At 42.9% G+C, this 19,237-nt stretch overlaps 1 protein-coding gene across 1 annotated transcript in view; it reads left to right on the top strand.

The window, feature by feature from the left end:
- LOC125466431 (thyroid hormone receptor alpha) overlaps positions 1-19,237 on the top strand; it is a 314,398-nt gene that overhangs the window by 206,095 nt on the left and 89,066 nt on the right. Inside the window, exon 3 of the mRNA XM_048560918.2 lies at positions 735-922. Coding sequence (XP_048416875.1) covers positions 870-922 — 53 coding nt within the window. The 5' untranslated portion in view covers positions 735-869. The remainder of the gene's footprint in view (positions 1-734; positions 923-19,237) is intronic.

Raw genomic sequence — 19,237 nt, forward strand, 5'->3', positions numbered from 1 at the left:
ATGGGTAGGACAGTTGACTCAGATGGAATGTAATAAAAAATATTCACTCTTTGCGCTTTATGCTTACTCAGTGCTCTGATACAAATTAATATTGTGGTTTTGAAAATGGGGTGAGAGCTTTTATATCTGATATATTGCTTAATTGGGAGCCAGTGTTGGTCAACAAGCACAGGGGTGATGGGTGTTCTGGACTTGATGTGAGTCGATGCACAGAATGCATGTTTTGGATGACCTGAAATTTATTGAGGGGAGAATGTGGCAGATTAGTCAGGAGGTCATCAGAATCATCAAGTCTGGGGGTCACAAAGACACAAATGAGAGTTTCAGCAGCAGGTGCAGTGAGGCAAGAGTAGAGTTCAGTGATGTTAATGGAGTGATGGTGCCAATATATGGTGAGAAACCCACTTTGGGGTCAAAATGGGCTCTGAGGTTACAAATAGTCGAGTTTATTCTCAGATAATTGCCAAGAGGACAAATAGAGTTAGTAACTAGGGAATGCAGTTTGGAATGCAACTAATAGCAATGGTCGGAGAATGACAAGCACCAACAGAACAGTACCTCAACATGAGGTGCCACCATCAGGATCAGAAATGGGGGGGTTGTGATAATTTAAAGTTGAAAGAATTGAGTGGCACCTATGCTGCTGTCGCTACAATCAGAATTTAAAATGTTGGGTAACATAGTCTCTGTTTTGCTGTCCTTCTGAAGGATTTTATTGTTTGTCATTCCGACAGGGCTGTGTCAGCAGATGGGAATTCTGTCACAAAACTGAGACACAAGAGTAGTCAGTCAATGTGAGAAGAATGTGTGTGGCTGCTTGGCTGTGGACATCCACCCCTTTTGAGACACTTTGAATGGAACAACCCTGAATGGAACACACATCCAGCGAGCTCCCAGCTCTTTTGAAGGAGGATGTGGACAGGTAAGACATTTCAATTTTAAGCAAAATAATAAAGCAATCTTTTCCTTCGATTGGTAGTGTGGAGTAACATACCAGAATGAGGCCAGATCTCATAGATGGCGAGAGTGGATGCGGTGTTGAGTTTCAGTGGGAGATGATAGCATAGTTACAACATCATTAACCAAATAATACAGAGGCCCAGGCTAATGTTTGGGAGACGTGTTCAAATCCTGTTAGAGCAGCTGGTGGAATTTAAATTCAGTCTCGATTTGATTTGATTTATTGTTGTCACAAATACCTAAATACAATGAAAGGTTTTATTTTGCAAGCAGTACAGACAGATCATAATATACAAGGACATGCAGATTATAGGATGTTTAAACAGAGTGAGGCATATACTAGGTCACACCTGCACAGGAGGTGCACAGAAGCAAGATCAACATCAGATTTGAAATTAGAGAGGTCCATTCAGCAGTCTAATAACAACAGGGAAGAAGCTGTTCTTGAACCTGTTGGTACATGTGTTTAAGCTTTTGTATCTCCTGCCTGACAGAAAAGGCCGGAAGAAAGTATAACCAGGGTTGGAAGGGTCTTTGATGATGTTGGCTGCCTTTCCATGGCAACGAGAAGTGTAGATGGAGTCCGTGGATGAGAGATTAGCTTGCATGATGGTCTGCGCCATTCAATTGATTAATCTGGAATATAAAACTAGTCTCAGTAATGGTAACCATATTATCAGCAGTTGTTGGGAAAACCCATTTGCTTCAGTAGTGTAATTTAGGAAGGAAACCTGCTGAGCTTAGCTGGTCTTGCCATAGATGTCTCCAAACCTGCAGCAATGCAGTTGATTCTTCACTGTACTGAAAAATGTCTAGCAGGCCCCTCAGATCAAGGTCAATTCGGGATGGGCAATAAATGGTTAGTTTTGGTGGCTAGGATGACAATTCAAAGGGTCCAGCAACATCCAAATCCTATCGAAGAATAAAATAAAAGCCAAACATATAGAGTTGTGGAGTCACAAAGTGAGTAAGAGGAAGGATGTTGATGAACCCTACTTAGACTTGGTGTACCATCTGTATCACTGAGATCATTCTAGCCGTTTCTATCTATCTGATCTTTTACTTGGTTTGTACCGATGGTAAGCCCCTCTCAAGTATCTATCTTCTTTCTTCCAGTGCCCCTCTTCCATGTCTCTGCAATCTCTGATGTCCTTTCCTCCACTCACAAACCTGTTAATTGTCTTCAGAATTCAGCCTGGCCCTTAGCTCCCCAATCCTGGCTGCGGTTATAAAGCTGGATCAGCTTAAATTGTCGCATTTGACATGATGCTATCTGTAATGTCCAGTGTCAGGTAACAGCCTGTAGCAACAAACCACCAGCTTTCAGTATTGTTGACTTGTTTTCCTCATCAAAATATTGAAAATGCAAAAGGTTTTGAGTAAAATGTGAAGAATTGTATCAGTTACAGGCATCACTGCATTCTGGTAGAAGACTGCCCAATGCACTTGCCATGCAGCATCCGAATATTTTATGAGCAAACAGCATAAATATTTTGTGAAGGGTAAGGAAAAATATCATTGTTTTGTTAACACAAGTGTTAGTATAAGTGTTTGCATAAAATCTTTTCTCACGAAACTTATGTTACCGCAACTTGGAAACTATAATTTTCATTGGCCTTTCTTGCTCAAGGATACTGAATGTAAGATAATAAAATGTGAGGCTGGATGAACACTGCAGGCCAAGCAGCATCTCAGGAGCACAAAAGCTGACGTTTCGGGCCTAGACCCTTCATCAGAGAGGGGGATGGGGAGAGGGAACTGGAATAAATAGGGAGAGAGGGGGAGGCGGACCGAAGATGGAGAGAAAACAAGATAGGTGGAGAGAGTATAGGTGGGGGAGGTAGGGAGGGGATAGGTCAGTCCAGGGAAGACGGACAGGTCAAGGAGGTGGGATGAGGTTAGTAGGTAGATGGGGGTGCGGCTTGGGGTGGGAGGAAGGGATGGGTGAGAGGAAGAACCGGTTAGGGAGGCAGAGACAGGTTGGACTGATTGTAAATTACTGAATGTAATGTTGATTGTGCCATATACTTTAGCGTCACAACATCCTCTGAAAGTGTCTTATTCAGTTTCATTTGATGTAGCGATGGTGCATTTCTTCCCCAGTAAAATACCTTAAAGTGAACCAGCTTCATCTTGTTATCGGTCAATAACTGGGAGCAGTTATTTTCCACACTTTTATATACAGTTGCCTCAAAATCAGATGGTAGCATATTGGACTGTCTACTCCCAATGCAAAAATGGCCAACTTAATCAAAATGCATAGGCTCAGTTGTACACATGATATCACACCAGCATGACATTAAAGTTTAAGCTAGTTGTAAGATGGAGGAAAACACTGCCACAATTATAAACAGCCTCAAAGTATTTGCAAGTTGCACTTCTGCTGACTATAAAGTAGCCTCTGAGTTAAATTTTAACATTGCAATGCTGTTCTATAGACACCGGCCAATTTAAAAGTCATCACTTTACAAAGAAATTTACCAATTATGTCTTCCAGATTTTACAACGACATTAAAATTTAATGTAAGTACTATTTGTAGTCTGGTGACTTGTTTACTGCTTGGAATGAATTTTTACACAACAGACCTGTTGGTCCTTTTTGCCACATTCAGTTAAGTGTAAGTCTCTTATCTTTCACTTTTACGGAAGGCAAAATTTCATCTAGTGGTGCAGCTCTACAATATCACATTCTTGTTGTCTCATTGTGCTGCTTGAAGGCACTTTGGGGCCTTTTATTATAGTGATAGTCCTGCATAAAGGTAAGTTGTTGTAGACACATTGATATAGTGGCCATGCAATATTCTTCCTCAGCTCCACCAGCGCGTGGCTCAGGAGGATGAGCTGTTGCATAAAGATAAATCATACGGCATTATGATGGTTCGCTGGGTTTAACCAGTGCAAAGCTAAGCTTTCCAAATAAGGAAGGGTCCAGATTCATCATATTCTGTGTTTAGTTAGTTGATCTCAGCCTTTGAAAAAGAGAGAAAGAAAGTAATCTGCATTCATATGGTAACTTCACGTTCTCAGAATACCCTCAATTTGCTGAAATAACGTTTCTTTTTGAAACTGTAAATAATTCTTATTACGTAAGGAAATGTGATGGGAAAAATTAGGCACAGTGTAATGTCCCACACATATCAATGAAATAAATGTCCAGGTAATCTATTTTGGTCATGTTGGTTGAGAGTTGAAGGTTGGCTAGAAACTGACTTATTTCTCTTTTGGATTCTTTCGCGACCACCAGATGGTTGGCGGCTCTAGAAATGCAGCACTCCCTCGATACTGCCCCATAGTGTTGACCTAGACTGTTTGCTCACTCACCAGATTTAAACTGATACCCATGATTACAAATAATCCCAGTCCCTTGAGGTTGGGGGTAAGTGAAAGGGTCATGGTGTTAGGGGCAAGGGGCTAGCATGGATAGAAGATTGGCTGTCTGGCAGAAAACAGAGAATGGGGATAAGGGGGTCTTTCTCAGGATGGCGGCCACTGATGAGCGGTGTTCCGCAAGGTCAGTCCTGGGACCACAACTTTTCACTTTATGCATTAATGATCCAGATGATGAAACTGTGGGCATTCTGGCTAGCTTTGCAGACAGTACAAAGACAGGTGGAGGGACAGGTAATATTGAGGAGATGGCGAGGCTGCAGAAGGATTTGGACAGGTTAGGAGAGTGGGTAAAGAAGTGGCAAATTGAGTACAATGTGGGAAAGTGTGAGACCATGCACTTTGGTAAGAAGAATAGGGGTACGTACTATCTTCTAAATGGGGAGAAAATTCAGAAGTCTGAAGTGCAAAGAGACTGGGAGTTCTAGTCCAGGATTCTCTCAAGGTAAACTTGCAGGTTGAGTCAGCAGTCAGGAAGGCAAAAGCAATGTTGGCATTTATTTTGAGAGGAATTGAATATAAAAGCAGGGGTGTAGTACTGAGGCTTTATAAGGCTCTGGTCAAGCCACATTTGGAGTATTGTGCGCAGTTTTGGGCCCCATGTCTCAGTAAGGATTTACTGGCCCTGGAGCAGGTTCAGAGGAGGTTCACGAGAATGGTCCCAGGAATGGAAAGCTTAACATATGAGGAATATTTGAGGACCCTGGGACTATACTCATTGGAGTTTAGAAGGATGAAGGGGGGTATCTAATTGAAACTTACTGAATACTGAACGGCCTGGACAGACTGGATGTTGGGAAGATGCTTCCATTGGTAGGAGAGTCTAGGACCCAAGGGCACAGCCTTAGAGAAGTGGAAGACCTTCTAGAGCGGAGATAACGAGAAACTTCTTCAGCCGGAGAGTGTTGAATCTGTGGAATTCACTGCCACAGAAGGCTGTGGAGGCCAGGCCATGGAGTACATTTAAGACTGAGATAGATAGGTTCTTGATTATCAAGAGGATCAAGGGTTATGGGGGAAAAATGGGAAAATGGGGTTGAGGAACTTATCAGCCATGATTGAATGGCGGAGCCGACTCGGTGGGCTGAATGGCCTAATTTCTGCTCCTATGTCTTATGGTCTTATGGCAGTGCTGCAGATTTTGCCTGAGATCAGCATTAAGCAATACTATAATTCCTCAAATATAACATGGATATTTTAAGACTTCAGGGCTGGTCTTTCCCTCCTTTTTGCAAGTCACCTTAGAATCGAAGGAAGAATTCCATGCTCAGCCATGACTAGCGAAGAAACCAAACGGTTCTCAGTGGGGTTGGTGGGAGAGGTGGAAACTCGAAATACAAAGGCTCTTCAGAGGCAGAGGATCGTTCGGGAAGTGGATATGTGTTTCCTTTAAATATATACGGGGAAGGAAACAGGAAACAACCTCATGCAATCTTTTCTCCAGTCACATTGGTTATTGGAATTGAAAAAGGGAGGCACCCTATAGGCAACTGAAGAGGGAAGTGTAGGAGCCTGGAGAAATAAACAGATGACCTGCTTCATAAGATAAATAAGAATGACCGCGCAAGACCAGGACATAAATAATGGTTGCTCAGACAAGGTGCCACTCATGCAGTATCGCCCTTTGAACCACAGTGACAAGGAGTAAAAACTTGCATCAGCAGAAGCTACATTAGAAAATTGGGGCAGGTAGATATTAATGGCAAGCGTGAAGGCTGACTTATACCTGTTAGTTTTCCAAATTCCAAACGCAGCCCATTGTGACAGCATGCACATGACTGAAAAGGCTAAGCTTGTCAACTGGCTCGAACAGTACAATTGCACAAATAATCCTGCCAATGGGAACTTCATGAACTGTACCTTTTTGTTGGATCTGAGTTCACTTGACGTCACTCTTGCCCCCAATATTGCAGCAATATCCTTCTTCCTCTTGGGCAGTCCTGCTTCCACTCTGGTTTGATGGATTCTGGGATGGCTGATCAATCCAGTGCACGAACTATTGACTTTGCCACATGTGGGAATTGGTGGTGCCTGACGGTACATGTATTGTTTGGCAGATCCTGTGACATCTTGACTTCACCTCTGCACATTCCTGACAAAGAATGTGTTCGGCTATCTTCATGAATGAACCTTCTCCTTTTCACTCAGCCACGGGCCAGGGTCATCCATTAGTCAATGGGGATATTTGAACACTTTGGGAATGTTTTGAGGACATTCCTAAAGAGTTTCCACCACTGTCCTGGGAGTCTCCTGCCTTGATTGTATTTAGCAAAGAACAATTACTAAGGAAGTCTGGTTTTAGGATTACAAAAAATAGATCTTGCCCAGTGAAGCTGGTTTTGACTGACGAGTGCCTTGATGATGTCCAACTTGGCTTTGGAGAGGGTGATGCTGCTGCACCAACTATAGAGAGGTGATGGTCTAGTGGTATTATGACGAGACTGTTAATCTAGAAACTCAGCTAATATCCAGGGGATTCAGGTTTGAATACCCCAATGGCAGATGGTGGAATTAAGAATCTATTGATGTTAATGGAACCATTGTCAATTGTCAGGAAATGAAAAAAAACATCTAGCTGACTAATGTCCTTCAGGGCAAGAAATCCGCCATCTTCACATGGTCTGGCCTACATGTGACTCTAAAAACACAACAAAGTGGTTGACTCTCAAGAGCCCTCTGAAATGGCCAAGAAAGCCAAACAATCGTGTCAATCACAAAGCTCCACAAGGAAATGAAACCAACACACAGAACAGGGACTGCAGCAGTTCAAGAAGGCAGCTCAAGGGCAGTGAGGCACAGGCAACAAACGCGGGCCAAGTCAGCGATGCACATGTCCCACAAGTCAGTTTTAAAAATGCCTTTCGTGCCACCAGATTTGCAATTTTGTGAAGGCTTGGCTGATGGCACTTTGCCATGGATTTGAGGAGCCTGCTGAATATGCTCCAAGCCTTCATAGCATGTTGAAATGCAACTATATAAGCCTGCAGAGGGTGGCACTGGCATATCATGGGCACATTAGCTATGTGTCTGATCTGAGAGTTGCTGAATCACCTGGGTGGAGCACATTCCGTAAAACCTGGTTAAGACCAGATTATGGCTATGTGCTCTTTTCCTGCCCATGTATCTGCAATTACTGTTCCCAGGTGCTGCCACAGCCCCAGACACAGGAGGGCTGCCTCAGAATTTAAGATCAACAAACTTCTTTCATAGAATAGAATCTGCACAGTGTGGAAGCAGGCCATTTGACCCATCAACTCCACATTTCCTCATGGTCCCTTACACCCTGTGCCACTTCTTCACAATTCACGCACCTGCTAGTACAATGACTCATCGAGTGAATGATCTAAAGCTTGAAAGTGGTTGCTTTTAAGGGGCTAAACAGCTGACTAACATCCCAGTTTGGCAACAGGAAGCAGTCATACTGCGCCACGCAAGTGCCAGGCAGTGATCATCCCCTAGCTAGATTGAATCTAAACCATTGTCCTTTGGCATCCAATGGAATTACCATCACTAAATTCCTCCACTATCAACATCATAACTGTTACTGTTGACCGTGGATCAGTCATGCAACACTATGGTTCCAACAGCCAGCTCAGAGGCGAGGAAGACTGCATCAAGTAGCTCATTTCCTACCACACCAAAACCTGTCCACCATCAACAAGGTACAAGTCAGGAGTGTGATGGAATACTCTCCGGTTACCTAGGTGAGTGCAGCTCCGACAACACTCAAGAAGTTTGGCACCATCCAGGACAAAGCAGCTGCTGGACTGGCACCACATCCACCACCTTCAACATTCTCTCCTTTCTTCAGTAGCACGCAGTGGCAGCAGAAGGTGCTGTTTATAAGATGCACTGCAGTGACTCACCCAGGCTGCTGTGACAACACCATCGAAACTTGTCACACTGAAGGACCAGTGCAACAAATACATGGGACACCACCATCTGCAAGTTCCCCTCCATGTCACACACACCATCCTGACTTGGAAATGTATCGCCGTTCCTTCACTGTTGTTGGGTCAAAATCCTGGCGCTCTCTGCCTAACAGCGGGCTGACTGTCCCTACATCTCAAATACTGTTGCATTTCAAGAAGATGGGCCGATGAAGCCCACATCCAATGAACAAGTATTAAGAATAAGTATGTTTGCAACTACAAATGTGCCATAATCTACATCGGGTATTAGTATCAAAAACAGGAATTGCTGGAAAAGCTCAGCAGGTCTGGCAGCATCTGTGGAGAGAAATCAAAGTAAATGTTTCAGGTCCCAAAACGTTGTCCCTGATTTCTCTCCACAAATGCTGCCAGACTGGCTGAGCTTTTCCAGCAATTTCTGGTTGTGTTTCTGATTTATTGCATCTGCAGGGTTTTTTTGGGTTTTTATTGGGTAAAAGTATGGAATACAGCAGGTGTCAATCCCTTTGTATTGGGGGAGTGGACCACAGGGGGTGGGGACGATGTCTAGCACCTATTTGAGATACCCTTTCTAAGACTGATTTGCCCTGGGGCTGTTCAGAGAGAATCACATCCAGACCCTACTAAGTAAAACAAAGGTTCCATCTTATGATATTGCAGTGAGCACAATCCCATTGCCGTTAAAAAGAATGACTGGTACATTTGAGGTAGTAGGAACTGCTGATGCTGGAGAATCTGAGATAACAAGACGTAGAGCTGGATGAACACAGCAGGCCAAGCAGCATCTTAGGAGCAGGAAAGCTGACGTTTCAGGCCTAGACCCTTCATCAGAAATGTAATGAAATCTGAAGAAGGGTCTAGGCCCGAAACATCAGCTTTCCTTCTCCTAAGATGCTGCTTGGCCTGCTGTGTTCATCCAGCTCCACACATATTATTGCTGGTACATCTAACACTTTTCATGACCGCTGGACTCAATCTTTTTCCAGTCAGTGTTGTACTTTATCACAAGCGTGCTTGCTATTTTAATGTAGGAAACACAGCAGCCAATTGCTCACCACAAACTTCCAAAACAGCAATGCGTAGAGAATCTCCATCGTGATGACTGAGGAACAAATGTCAGCCAGGACACCGGCGATAATACTCTTCCTAGAAATCATACCATGGAATCTTTTAAATCCAGCACGAGAAGGGGATAGACTGGATTCCCCAAAACACAGCATCAGTGCATCAAGCCCTCAGTTACCACACCCAGTGTCAGCCCTTAATTTTAGGAATAGGTACTGGAGTGGCCTCGTACCCAGAGCTTTATCACTCAGAAATGAGAGAACTCCCAACTGAATCACAGCTGTTCGCCTGAAAGCTTTGCTGCTTATATCTGAGGAATCTAGTAGTTTTCATTAAGAAGCATTTTTATCTTTTCACTCCGTATTTTAATCTCAAAATCATTCAAGCTGCCTTCATCAATTTAGAAATAAGTTTTTGATGCTAAGTCATGTAATCCTAAAGCTTTACATAAAGGCAAATGGATATTCTGTTAGCATCGAGTGATTTAATTGTTTATTTGTGTGAATGCTGTCTCAAAAGAATATTCATTTAAATTTGTTAATTAATGAAAATGAGGTGAATTGAGTATCCAAAACTGTCCTTTGTTCGCAACTGAACATTCTCGAATGACAAAATTGATTCATTTATAGATGAATGACAGAAATAAATATTTTAAATCTTTAAAGGTGCTCTGCAGTATTTCTAGCTTCAGATGACAAGTGAACCCCTCACATTACATCAACAGACCACTTGTTAAAGACCTGACTCGATTGACTTGGAGCATAATGAGAATTGAAAACTGGGGACAAACAAAACCAGAAAGTGCTGGAGAAACTCAGCAGGTCTGGCAGCACCTGTGGAGAGAGAAACAGAGTCGATATTTGGCTTGAGTTATGACCCTTCATCAGAATTGAGGAACTGGAATCCAAATATGAGCCCCAGCATTTTCAGGTTTGGTTGGTTTCAGATCCCCAGCTGGAAAGCCATAGCAACTTGCCTGATGTGTAGGGGTGGTCCTCCAATTACTCCAGACTGGAACCAATTAGAGGCACAGTTTAAGGGGTGGAGTGGGTGGGCCAGTGTGTAGGCTTCTAAAAGCCACACTCAGGCCCTTGCCTCCAAATCCCCCAACCTCCTTCAATCTCCTGCACCCTATGATAAGAATTAAAAATGACATCGCCACTTGATCTCTATAGCGTGGGGCCCTGGTTGGCAGACGCTGATCGGGAGGCAGGAGCAGAATTCTACAACAGCAGTTGCCATGCTCAGAGCTTACGATGCCCTAGTTTCAGATCAGGAAGCCACTTGGTGGACAATCTCAACCTTGAAAGGCACTGTCTTAGACAAGGGGTGTGGGTCGGATTTGAGTGGGGGCATCAAGAAATCTCATGGCTGGGGGTTTGTAATGGGAAGGAATTAAAGGCAGGGGATGGCATCTATAGGTCTTCCCCTTCCTAATTCCAGCTTTTGAACATAGAGGTCTGTTGTGAGGGGTCCTCCCCCACTCAGGGCTGCTGTTGGCTAGCCCATAGCTGCAGCACCAGTCAATTAGATCATAACTGGACATTTACATAACTTTCACTTTCCTGTCCAATTGCCATATCTCTTGATTCCTTTGGTGTACAGAAATCTATCTTGGCCTTGAATGTTCTTTTGACTGCATTAGCATGCACTGCCCTCTAGGGTACAGAATTTGAAAATTTCACAACTCTCTGGGTAAAGAGGCATCTCCTTAACTCAATTTAAAACGGCTGCTCTCTTGTCTGGAGATGCTTACTTCTTAGTTTTAGGTGCTGCAACAAGGGGAATATAAGACAACCTTTCAACATCTGCCTTCCCAAAGGGTTATACATCCTCTGTAGGTGTAACACTTTACATTAAGAGCACCTCTGATTTTTATAAACTGTGGAAATACCTGTATCCATTTTATTCAAATCCTCAATTTTCCTCTGCTCTGCAATGCCGTTTCTAATAGCACATCAAGAACTAGGATTGATAACAAGCTCATGATTATATTCACTTGGTAGTACAGGACTCAAGTATTGCTGAGAAAGAGACATACTGTCAAAGCTTTTGTCTTGTATTCATCGAGACAGAATAGCAAGAATACCAAATCTCAAAGGGAACAACAATTTATATTTCATTAGCAGAGAGCCTAGTGCTGGAGGGTGAAACTAGTGTTGATTTAGTGTAGCTTTGACAGTACCAATGCAATGGGTCATAAGGCCTGCTGTACTATATGATTCTAGAATGCTGATTGGGTAACACCCTCAGTATGAATTGTTGTTTGCCTAAAGATTTAATGCTCTTGTAATTCTGCTCTGACGAGCACAAGACAGAAACCTCTGTCAGAAAATCTTGTGCGTAGCAAGGATTTGGTAGTGTGTCAGCATAACAGGGCTCTAATCATGAAATTACACTTGTTTAAAGCTGCAACGTAGACAGTGAACTAGGCTTAAAATGGAAATTGAACAACAGCAGGTCATTTGAATCTCAAAATTACTGTGGGAGAATAAACTGGGTACAGGTATTTCCACAGTTTATAAAAAAGGCGGGGGGAGTGTTCTTAATGTAAAATATAGCACTTATGGAGGAGGTATGACACTATGAGACGGTGGATGTGGAAAAGATTTTTTTTACCCTTTGCTGGAGCACTTAAAAGTAGGAAGGCATCAATAACCCTTTTCCTCAACTCTTCTTGGCTCTACTGTTCACCAGTGTCATATTCCTGTTAAAACCCAAGTGTCTATCACCTCCTTACCTTTTATAATTCCTATGCATTATCTCATTCCTGATGCTCCTTGGGAGAGTTCAAAATTGCACCAAAAGATACAGCATTGTTATTCAGAGTTCAGGCAGAAAACCCTAATTATGAACGATTTCCAAAACTATAAACCTAATTTTAACCGAGGCCTTCCCCCCGTCTCCATACAGAAAGGCATTCACCAGTGGAGTGACCTCCCTTGCCTGGTTCTGCTGGGAGAGATGTTCCGATTTGCTGTTTGATTGGTTAACTATTCCAGTAACAACATCTGTCAGTGTCAGTGAGGGAAATGACGGGGCCAGGGGACAGGAAATCTCTGATCATCAGCAGTAACTGTAAGTTTAAGCTGTGCTGCCTCACTGCTGGTCACAGGCTGATCCTGTGGCAATCCAGTGTGGGAGAAGGGATGCCTGGTTCTGTTTCACAAGTATCAGGCTGGCTGGGTTGGAGACTGTCCTGAACCGTTAATCATAGGCTTTCTTACTGCAGGACGCTGCTGTGTCAAAACCAATGATACACGCAGTGAACTGAAGTGAGAGAGAGGGGGAGGGAGGGACTACATGAGTAGTAACTCCCAGTTTGAGAATTTAGACAGGCTTTGATCATGACTAACAGCTGAGGTTTCGACGGTACATGAAGAGGTGGGATTACACTTGGAGGCGGTCTCTCCAGCTGTTGTATGGAATTGTGCCTGCATTTACAAAAACAAGGGAGAATAAGTTACTGACAAGCCTGAGAAGTGAGAGGGACTATGTTTTGACTTTAATACTTTCCCAGTGTTGGTCGCAGTGCTGTCAGAAATCGGTGTAAACAACACCCGAGGAGCCAATGTTGGCTGGTTATCAAGGAGGCTGCATTGAATTATTCCAGTAAGTAAATGGAATCCAGTCAGGATGCTGTGTTTGTTGGCTGTGCCACGTATAGAAATATGTCTGAGCTTCGCCATCCCCTTCTAAATCCAACCCCCCCGCCTTGTATTTTGTTTGTATTATATCAAGGGCAGAAATAGCAGGGAGACTTTGCCAAAAGCAAAAATGTTGATCCAAAGTTTTAAAAAGAAAAGATTCCGTTTTGAGTCGATTTGCCATTTGAAGAGAGCGTTTTATTTTGGTTTTAATCTATTTTGACTGGCTAACGGATTGACTTGTTATTTATCTGATTGGTGCTCAGGGACCTTGTACAGAAACTGGATAGGTGCCTACCTCAACAATTATACTTCAAAGCAATTTATTATGTGTGATGTGCTGCACACTGTTTCTGAGAGATATGAATAGATAACTTTATATACAAAGTCTTTCATTCTTTTATTGTCCCTTTCAGAATTCTCTGGGTTCACATGCAGTTTATAAACTGTCAGCTGATTTTTAATGCCCCCCCAACTAACTACTGACCCTTGACCTCCAGGATTCTCCTTGTAATGTGTCAGCTGGGATCAGCTGTTGGTACTATCCACTTTGAATCAGAAAGCCTTCAAATCCCACTTAGGGCTTGAGCACACAAATGTTAGCTAACACTCCAGTGTAGCGGCAAAGGGGCAAGTGGTCTTTCAGATACAATTTTAAAACTGAGGCTCCATCCACTGATCGATGTAAAAGATCACATGGGCATCATTTAGAAGAGTGGCATTGGCATTATCTCCAGTGTCCTGGCCAGTATTTATCCCTCAGTCAACATCCAGAATAAATAGATTATATGTTCATTACCACATTGCTGTCTGATGGAGCACGGGCATGTTGTGGCTACATCTCCTGCATTACACCTTACAGAGAAAGGTGGTTGGTTAGCTTAGTTGGTTGGACGGCTGGTTTGTGATTCAGCGATGCCAAATGCAGAGCATGAGCTCTGCACCAGCTGAGGACTCTGTAGGGTCCTCATTTTTCAACCTCAGCGATCACCTGAGGAGTGGTGACCCTCAGGTTAAACCACCACCAAACATCTCTCTCTCTGTAGTCCTCTGGAACTATGGTGACTTTCCTCTCATATCCCTGGAAACATTGGCTGTAAAAAGGTTGGGTATAATTGGTGCTCGTGAAACGTGTTACATAAATGCATGTGTTGCTTTACATGTAGTTCTAACATTAACAAATGAATTTCAATTGAAGTCAGTGGGAAGCATTCCAACCCGATCAGAAAATGAAGTCGGTCACATATTACTTGGAAAATAAGAATCTAAACTGGCGAGAGATCCAAATGGATCTGGTACTTGAGTTAGTAACACCCAAAAAAAACAAACAAACCACAAGAGTTTATTTCTAGATTGCATTGAAAAGTGGTGCAGTTAAGCTGAAGCCAAATTGAGCCTTGATTAGACTGCAGTTGGAGTACTGGTTGCTGTACTGGCTACCATTTTCTAATAGGATACATACAGGCAGTAGAAAGAGTGTGATAAACGATTCTCAGGATGACACTGGAACAATGAGATTATATTCATCAGGTGAAGTCTCACAGGCTGAATCTCTTTTCGTCTTGGGAAGAGAACGTTGAGGGGTGACTGAATATAGGTCTTTTTGTGGAAAGCCAATGATTAAAACATATGGACAGTCACCAGAGAGATCAAACAGAAGAAACCCCTTTGCCCAGGGTGTGATGCAAATGTGGAACCATAGCACCAGAGGGCGGTTGAGGCAAATGGTGCAGATACATATGAAATGAGACTAAATGTGCATATGGCGGAGATAGCAATAGATAATGCTGATTGAGTTAGACAAGGAAGGATGGCAGGAGGTTTGAGAATGTGAACACAAGCAGGAACTGGATGGTCTGAATTGCCTATTAATATTATTATTAATTAATATTATTTAGTAATGTATAATATTTATCATAATATACAATTTATAATATGTAGTTTAATTCAGAACTCACTTATTATTAAGTAGAAGAGCCAGAAACCCTAATAACATTTACAAAGTATTTAGATGTATTCTTGCAATGCCAAAGTTCATAAAGCTTTGGACAAAGCACTGGAAAATGAGATTCCAAAAATTAGGTGATTGTTCTTGACCAGTGCTGACTCAATGGGCCAAAAATGGTCTTTTTTGTCTGCTATAGACTCCTACGAATGAATGACTCTATAGTATGCTGTAATTCCACACAGTCAGAAGTAGAATTTTCTGATCCTGCAATATAGTTGTTTGGAATGGACGGTATGCAGAAATATGGATCAGTGACACTTGTCTGCCTTGGTCTTTTTTATTGATTGGTGCTGCCACACAGCCAGAGGGTCTTTCGGGCAACTTTGTTCCGTTGAGGGTTGAGCTGCAGTCCATAACTTCGATTTTCAAGTTGGTACCTCTCTCCCAGATCCTTGAAAGGGATCCTCGTGGGGGGAAAAAGATTTCTGACCATCAGCCAGCAGATAGCAGAATGCCTCTGTATTTGCAACATCTGGACCTCCATTTTAAATCCCACCCCAGATACACACAGAAGTCTCTGATAAGGGGTTAAAATAAAAATCTCAATTAACATGATGTGTCCAGATGCAGGAACAGGGAATAGAAGGAGACAAAGTTTAGAATGGCATCATGGTTGGCACAGACATGGTGGACCGAAGGGCCCACTGTATCTGTTCTATGTCAATGTATATATTTGGGCCCAGAAAAATTACATGAAAATAGACCAGGGCCTTTTAAATGTTCAGAACAGACAGCATAATATTAATGGCAAGGGAGGAAGTCACCCTGGTCAGAGCATGTGAAAGTAAGCTTTAAAAAAGTCGTTCTGTATGAACTGTGTGTGAGCCTAGAAAGATAGAAGTGTTCCCTACCCAGGATCCTCTAGGGATTCCTGGACCTCCTGAGGCCTGGATAACCCTCAGCCAGTCAAAACAGAATTCCCAGTCATGGCCGCTGCCTCCCATTGTCTGTGAGGGATCCTTAATGCATTGTAGATTCAGATCACAAAGGGTAGTCAGTGTTTGGAATGACCTGCTAGGTAGAGACCAAAGCCAATAGGGTAATTAGAAGTGAGACAGTGAGAACTCATCTAAAAATAAGGAGAATGTGCAGGCCTTCCTGCATTTGTGGAGTGACCTGCTGAATTTCTCCAGCATCTTCTGTTCTGATTTACATGAGGGTTCTTCCCTGCCTTCAAATCCTGCTATGTCCTCACCACCACATTATCTCCAAAACCTTTTCCAGCCCCATATCCATCCTAGATATCCTCCTCCGGCCTCTCTCATCCCCAATTTTCAACACTCCACCGATGGTGACCTCAACTTCTCCTTAGGCCTGAGGCTCCTGATTCCTTTTTGTCAATCTCTCCTCCTCTGACACTGTTCCTCCAATTTTAACATGCTGTGTAAAACATCAAACTTTGACCAAGCATTTATTCATCTGTGCCAGGATCTTGTTCTCTAACATGGCATCAAATGTTCTTTGAGAGTGCTCTGGTGAGGTGCTTTGGAATGCCTTCACCACTTTAAAGGCGCTACACGAATGCAGGTCCATGAAATCATTGAAACTTACAGCATAGAAGGTGGCCATTCAGCCTGTCATGCCTCTGTGGATTCCCTGCAACAACAGTCTCACTCAGTCCCACACCACCACTTTCTTTGTCTGTGTCCTAGTAAGTTTCTCGATGTTAAGTCACTATCCAGCTCCCTTCTAAAATTATTCATCAATCAATTTCCAAGTATCGTTGAGATTTAGTCGATGGCGAGCTCTCCTCCATCACTCTGTGCGTAATAATGATGGTAGACTTCTCATTGTTCAATGTGTCCAAATGTTAAGGATGTCACACACCTTACAGCTAAATTTACACTGTAGGATATGATTATAACTCATCGTGGGCCCCATTCTGTCAGCTCTTTTCACATGGTCCCAAAAGCTCAGGATGATCCACGACGTCTGAGTAGCTGGACAGCAGCTATGGCTGACTGGAACACGGTGTTTCTCTGCTTTTGCCATTTACCACAGACCACTGAGGGATGCCAACGATAGCTAATACTCAAACTCACTAAGGGACAAGGGAAGGTCAACTCCAAGGGTGGAATGGTGGCTCAGTGATTAGCTGTGCTGCCTCACAGCGCCAGGGACCTGGGTTCGATTCCAACCTTGGGCGACTGTCTGTGTGGAGTTTGCACTTTGACCCAGTGTTTGCGTGGGTTTCCTCCAGGTTTCTTCTCACAGTTCAAAGATGTGTAGGGTAGGTGGATTGGCCATGGGAAATGAAATTACCTATAGTGCCCAGGGATGTTCAGGCTAGGTGCGTTAGCCATGGGAAATGCAGGGTTATGGGGATAAGGTGGGGGGATGGGTCTAAATGGGATGCACTTCAGAGGGTCAGTGTGGACTCAATGTGCCAAATTTCCTGCTTCCACACCTTAGGGATTCAATGAGAATGAGTTGCTGACATCTCAAAGAACCAACTGTAGTGACTTCTCTGATATGCAGCATTTGTCAAACAGGACTGCATATGGGTTAATCTGAGAAAGCAAGCACTGCGGATGCTGCCGGAATCAGAAGCAACACGGTGTGGAGTTGGAGGAACACAGCAGGCCCGGCAGGATTAAAGGAGCAGGAAAAGTGACATTTCGGGTCAGAAAATTCATTTTCTAAAGATCCAACCGGAAACGTCACCGTTCTTGCTCCTCTGATGCTGCCTGGCCTGCTGAGTTCCTCCAGCTCCATATTGTGTTGCTTTTGGATCAATACTATATGCAGATAGTGCTGAGAAAGGGGCTTCTTAAAATGTAAAAATCTGGTAGGATTAAGAATTTGTCAAAAACACAAACCCGATAAATGTAAATTCTGATTTGTCTGCCTTGCAACTAGAGCATTTCTGTTCATCCAGCCCTGTTTCTCTTTACTTTTTAAGTAGCTTCTTTATTTTACAATTTCCTTGAACAGGAATAAAAATAACAATTAAATCATAGAGCTGGCTTGCATTAAAGGTCCTACACCAGAGTCTAATCTGTCAGAACACAAAATTGTAAATCCGCCAAATGCGGCTTGTAGCCAAACACTCAAACACTTAGCTAATATTAGGACAGCAATTGCTTGTTTTGTGATTAAGGAGACATTGGTGGTAAGTTTTGGCTATGGTTTCATGTGCTGGTTAACCACAAACGGGGAACGCTGGAGGCACAACGATGTTACAAGCCAGTTACCAATATGGGAAAATAGAGAGGTAAAGATAACCATGGAACTGTACAGATCTTGTTCCATTTTGTGCCAGAACATTATCAAAAAGAATTGTACAAACACTTAAAGTTTATTCGTCTGGTTGTTCAACATAACCACATTAAAGCTTCCGTAAAATTAATGTAAAGATGAATGCAATGGAAATATGTTAAGACCTTATAACAACATAAGTTGTTTCCAGACTTCATTTCTATTGTAACAGAAACTGTATTTAAAAGTACCTAATTGGCTATAAAACATTTTGGGATAACATGAAGCCTTGAAAGGTGCTACATAAATGCAGGCCTTTACGTCTGAGCTTTCAGTGCCTCAGGTCCTTCCACAATGAGTTACTTATTGAAGTGCCATGACTGTAGTCACGCAACTCACAATAAAATGCAAAAAGCTAATTAAAAACTGCAAGAACTGCAGATGTGGTAAATTAGAAACAAGAACAGAAATTGTTGGGAAAGCTCAGCAGGTCTGACAGCATCTGTGGAGAGAAATCAGAGTTAACACTTCAGGTCCGGTGACCATTCCTCATCACTGAAGCAAATTGTTTTGCCAAACCTCCGGTAGCTGCTGATGAGAGATTGTTTCTTTGTAACTTGTCCCTGTTACCACAAATATTTTAAACCTGGTGATAGACCAACCAGGTACATCCAACTGTGCGAGCAGTTCTGATTCTATTCACTCCACATACGCTTTTTTATTTCAACTTATTTCGTTATTGCTGTTTCCATTACATTATGTTCATAGTTTACACTGATTGCCCCCTCCCTAACTGCTCTGCGGGTTTGCCTACACCACATGGACTACAGCAGTTCAAGAACGCAATTCACCACCACCTTCTCAAGGCCAGCTAGGGATGGGAGTACATCTCGGCCTATCCAGAGATGCCCACATACCATAGGATATAGAAACATAGGAACTGGAGTAGGCCATTCAGCCCCTCAAAACTGGTCTGTCAGTGCAATGAAGCTGTGGCTAATCTGTGGCCTAACTCCATATACCTGCCTTTGGCCTATATTCCTTTGCTTAGTAAACATTTA

This window comes from Stegostoma tigrinum, chromosome 31 (assembly GCF_030684315.1).
Source record: "Stegostoma tigrinum isolate sSteTig4 chromosome 31, sSteTig4.hap1, whole genome shotgun sequence".
Classification (NCBI taxonomy): Eukaryota; Metazoa; Chordata; class Chondrichthyes; order Orectolobiformes; family Stegostomatidae; genus Stegostoma; species Stegostoma tigrinum.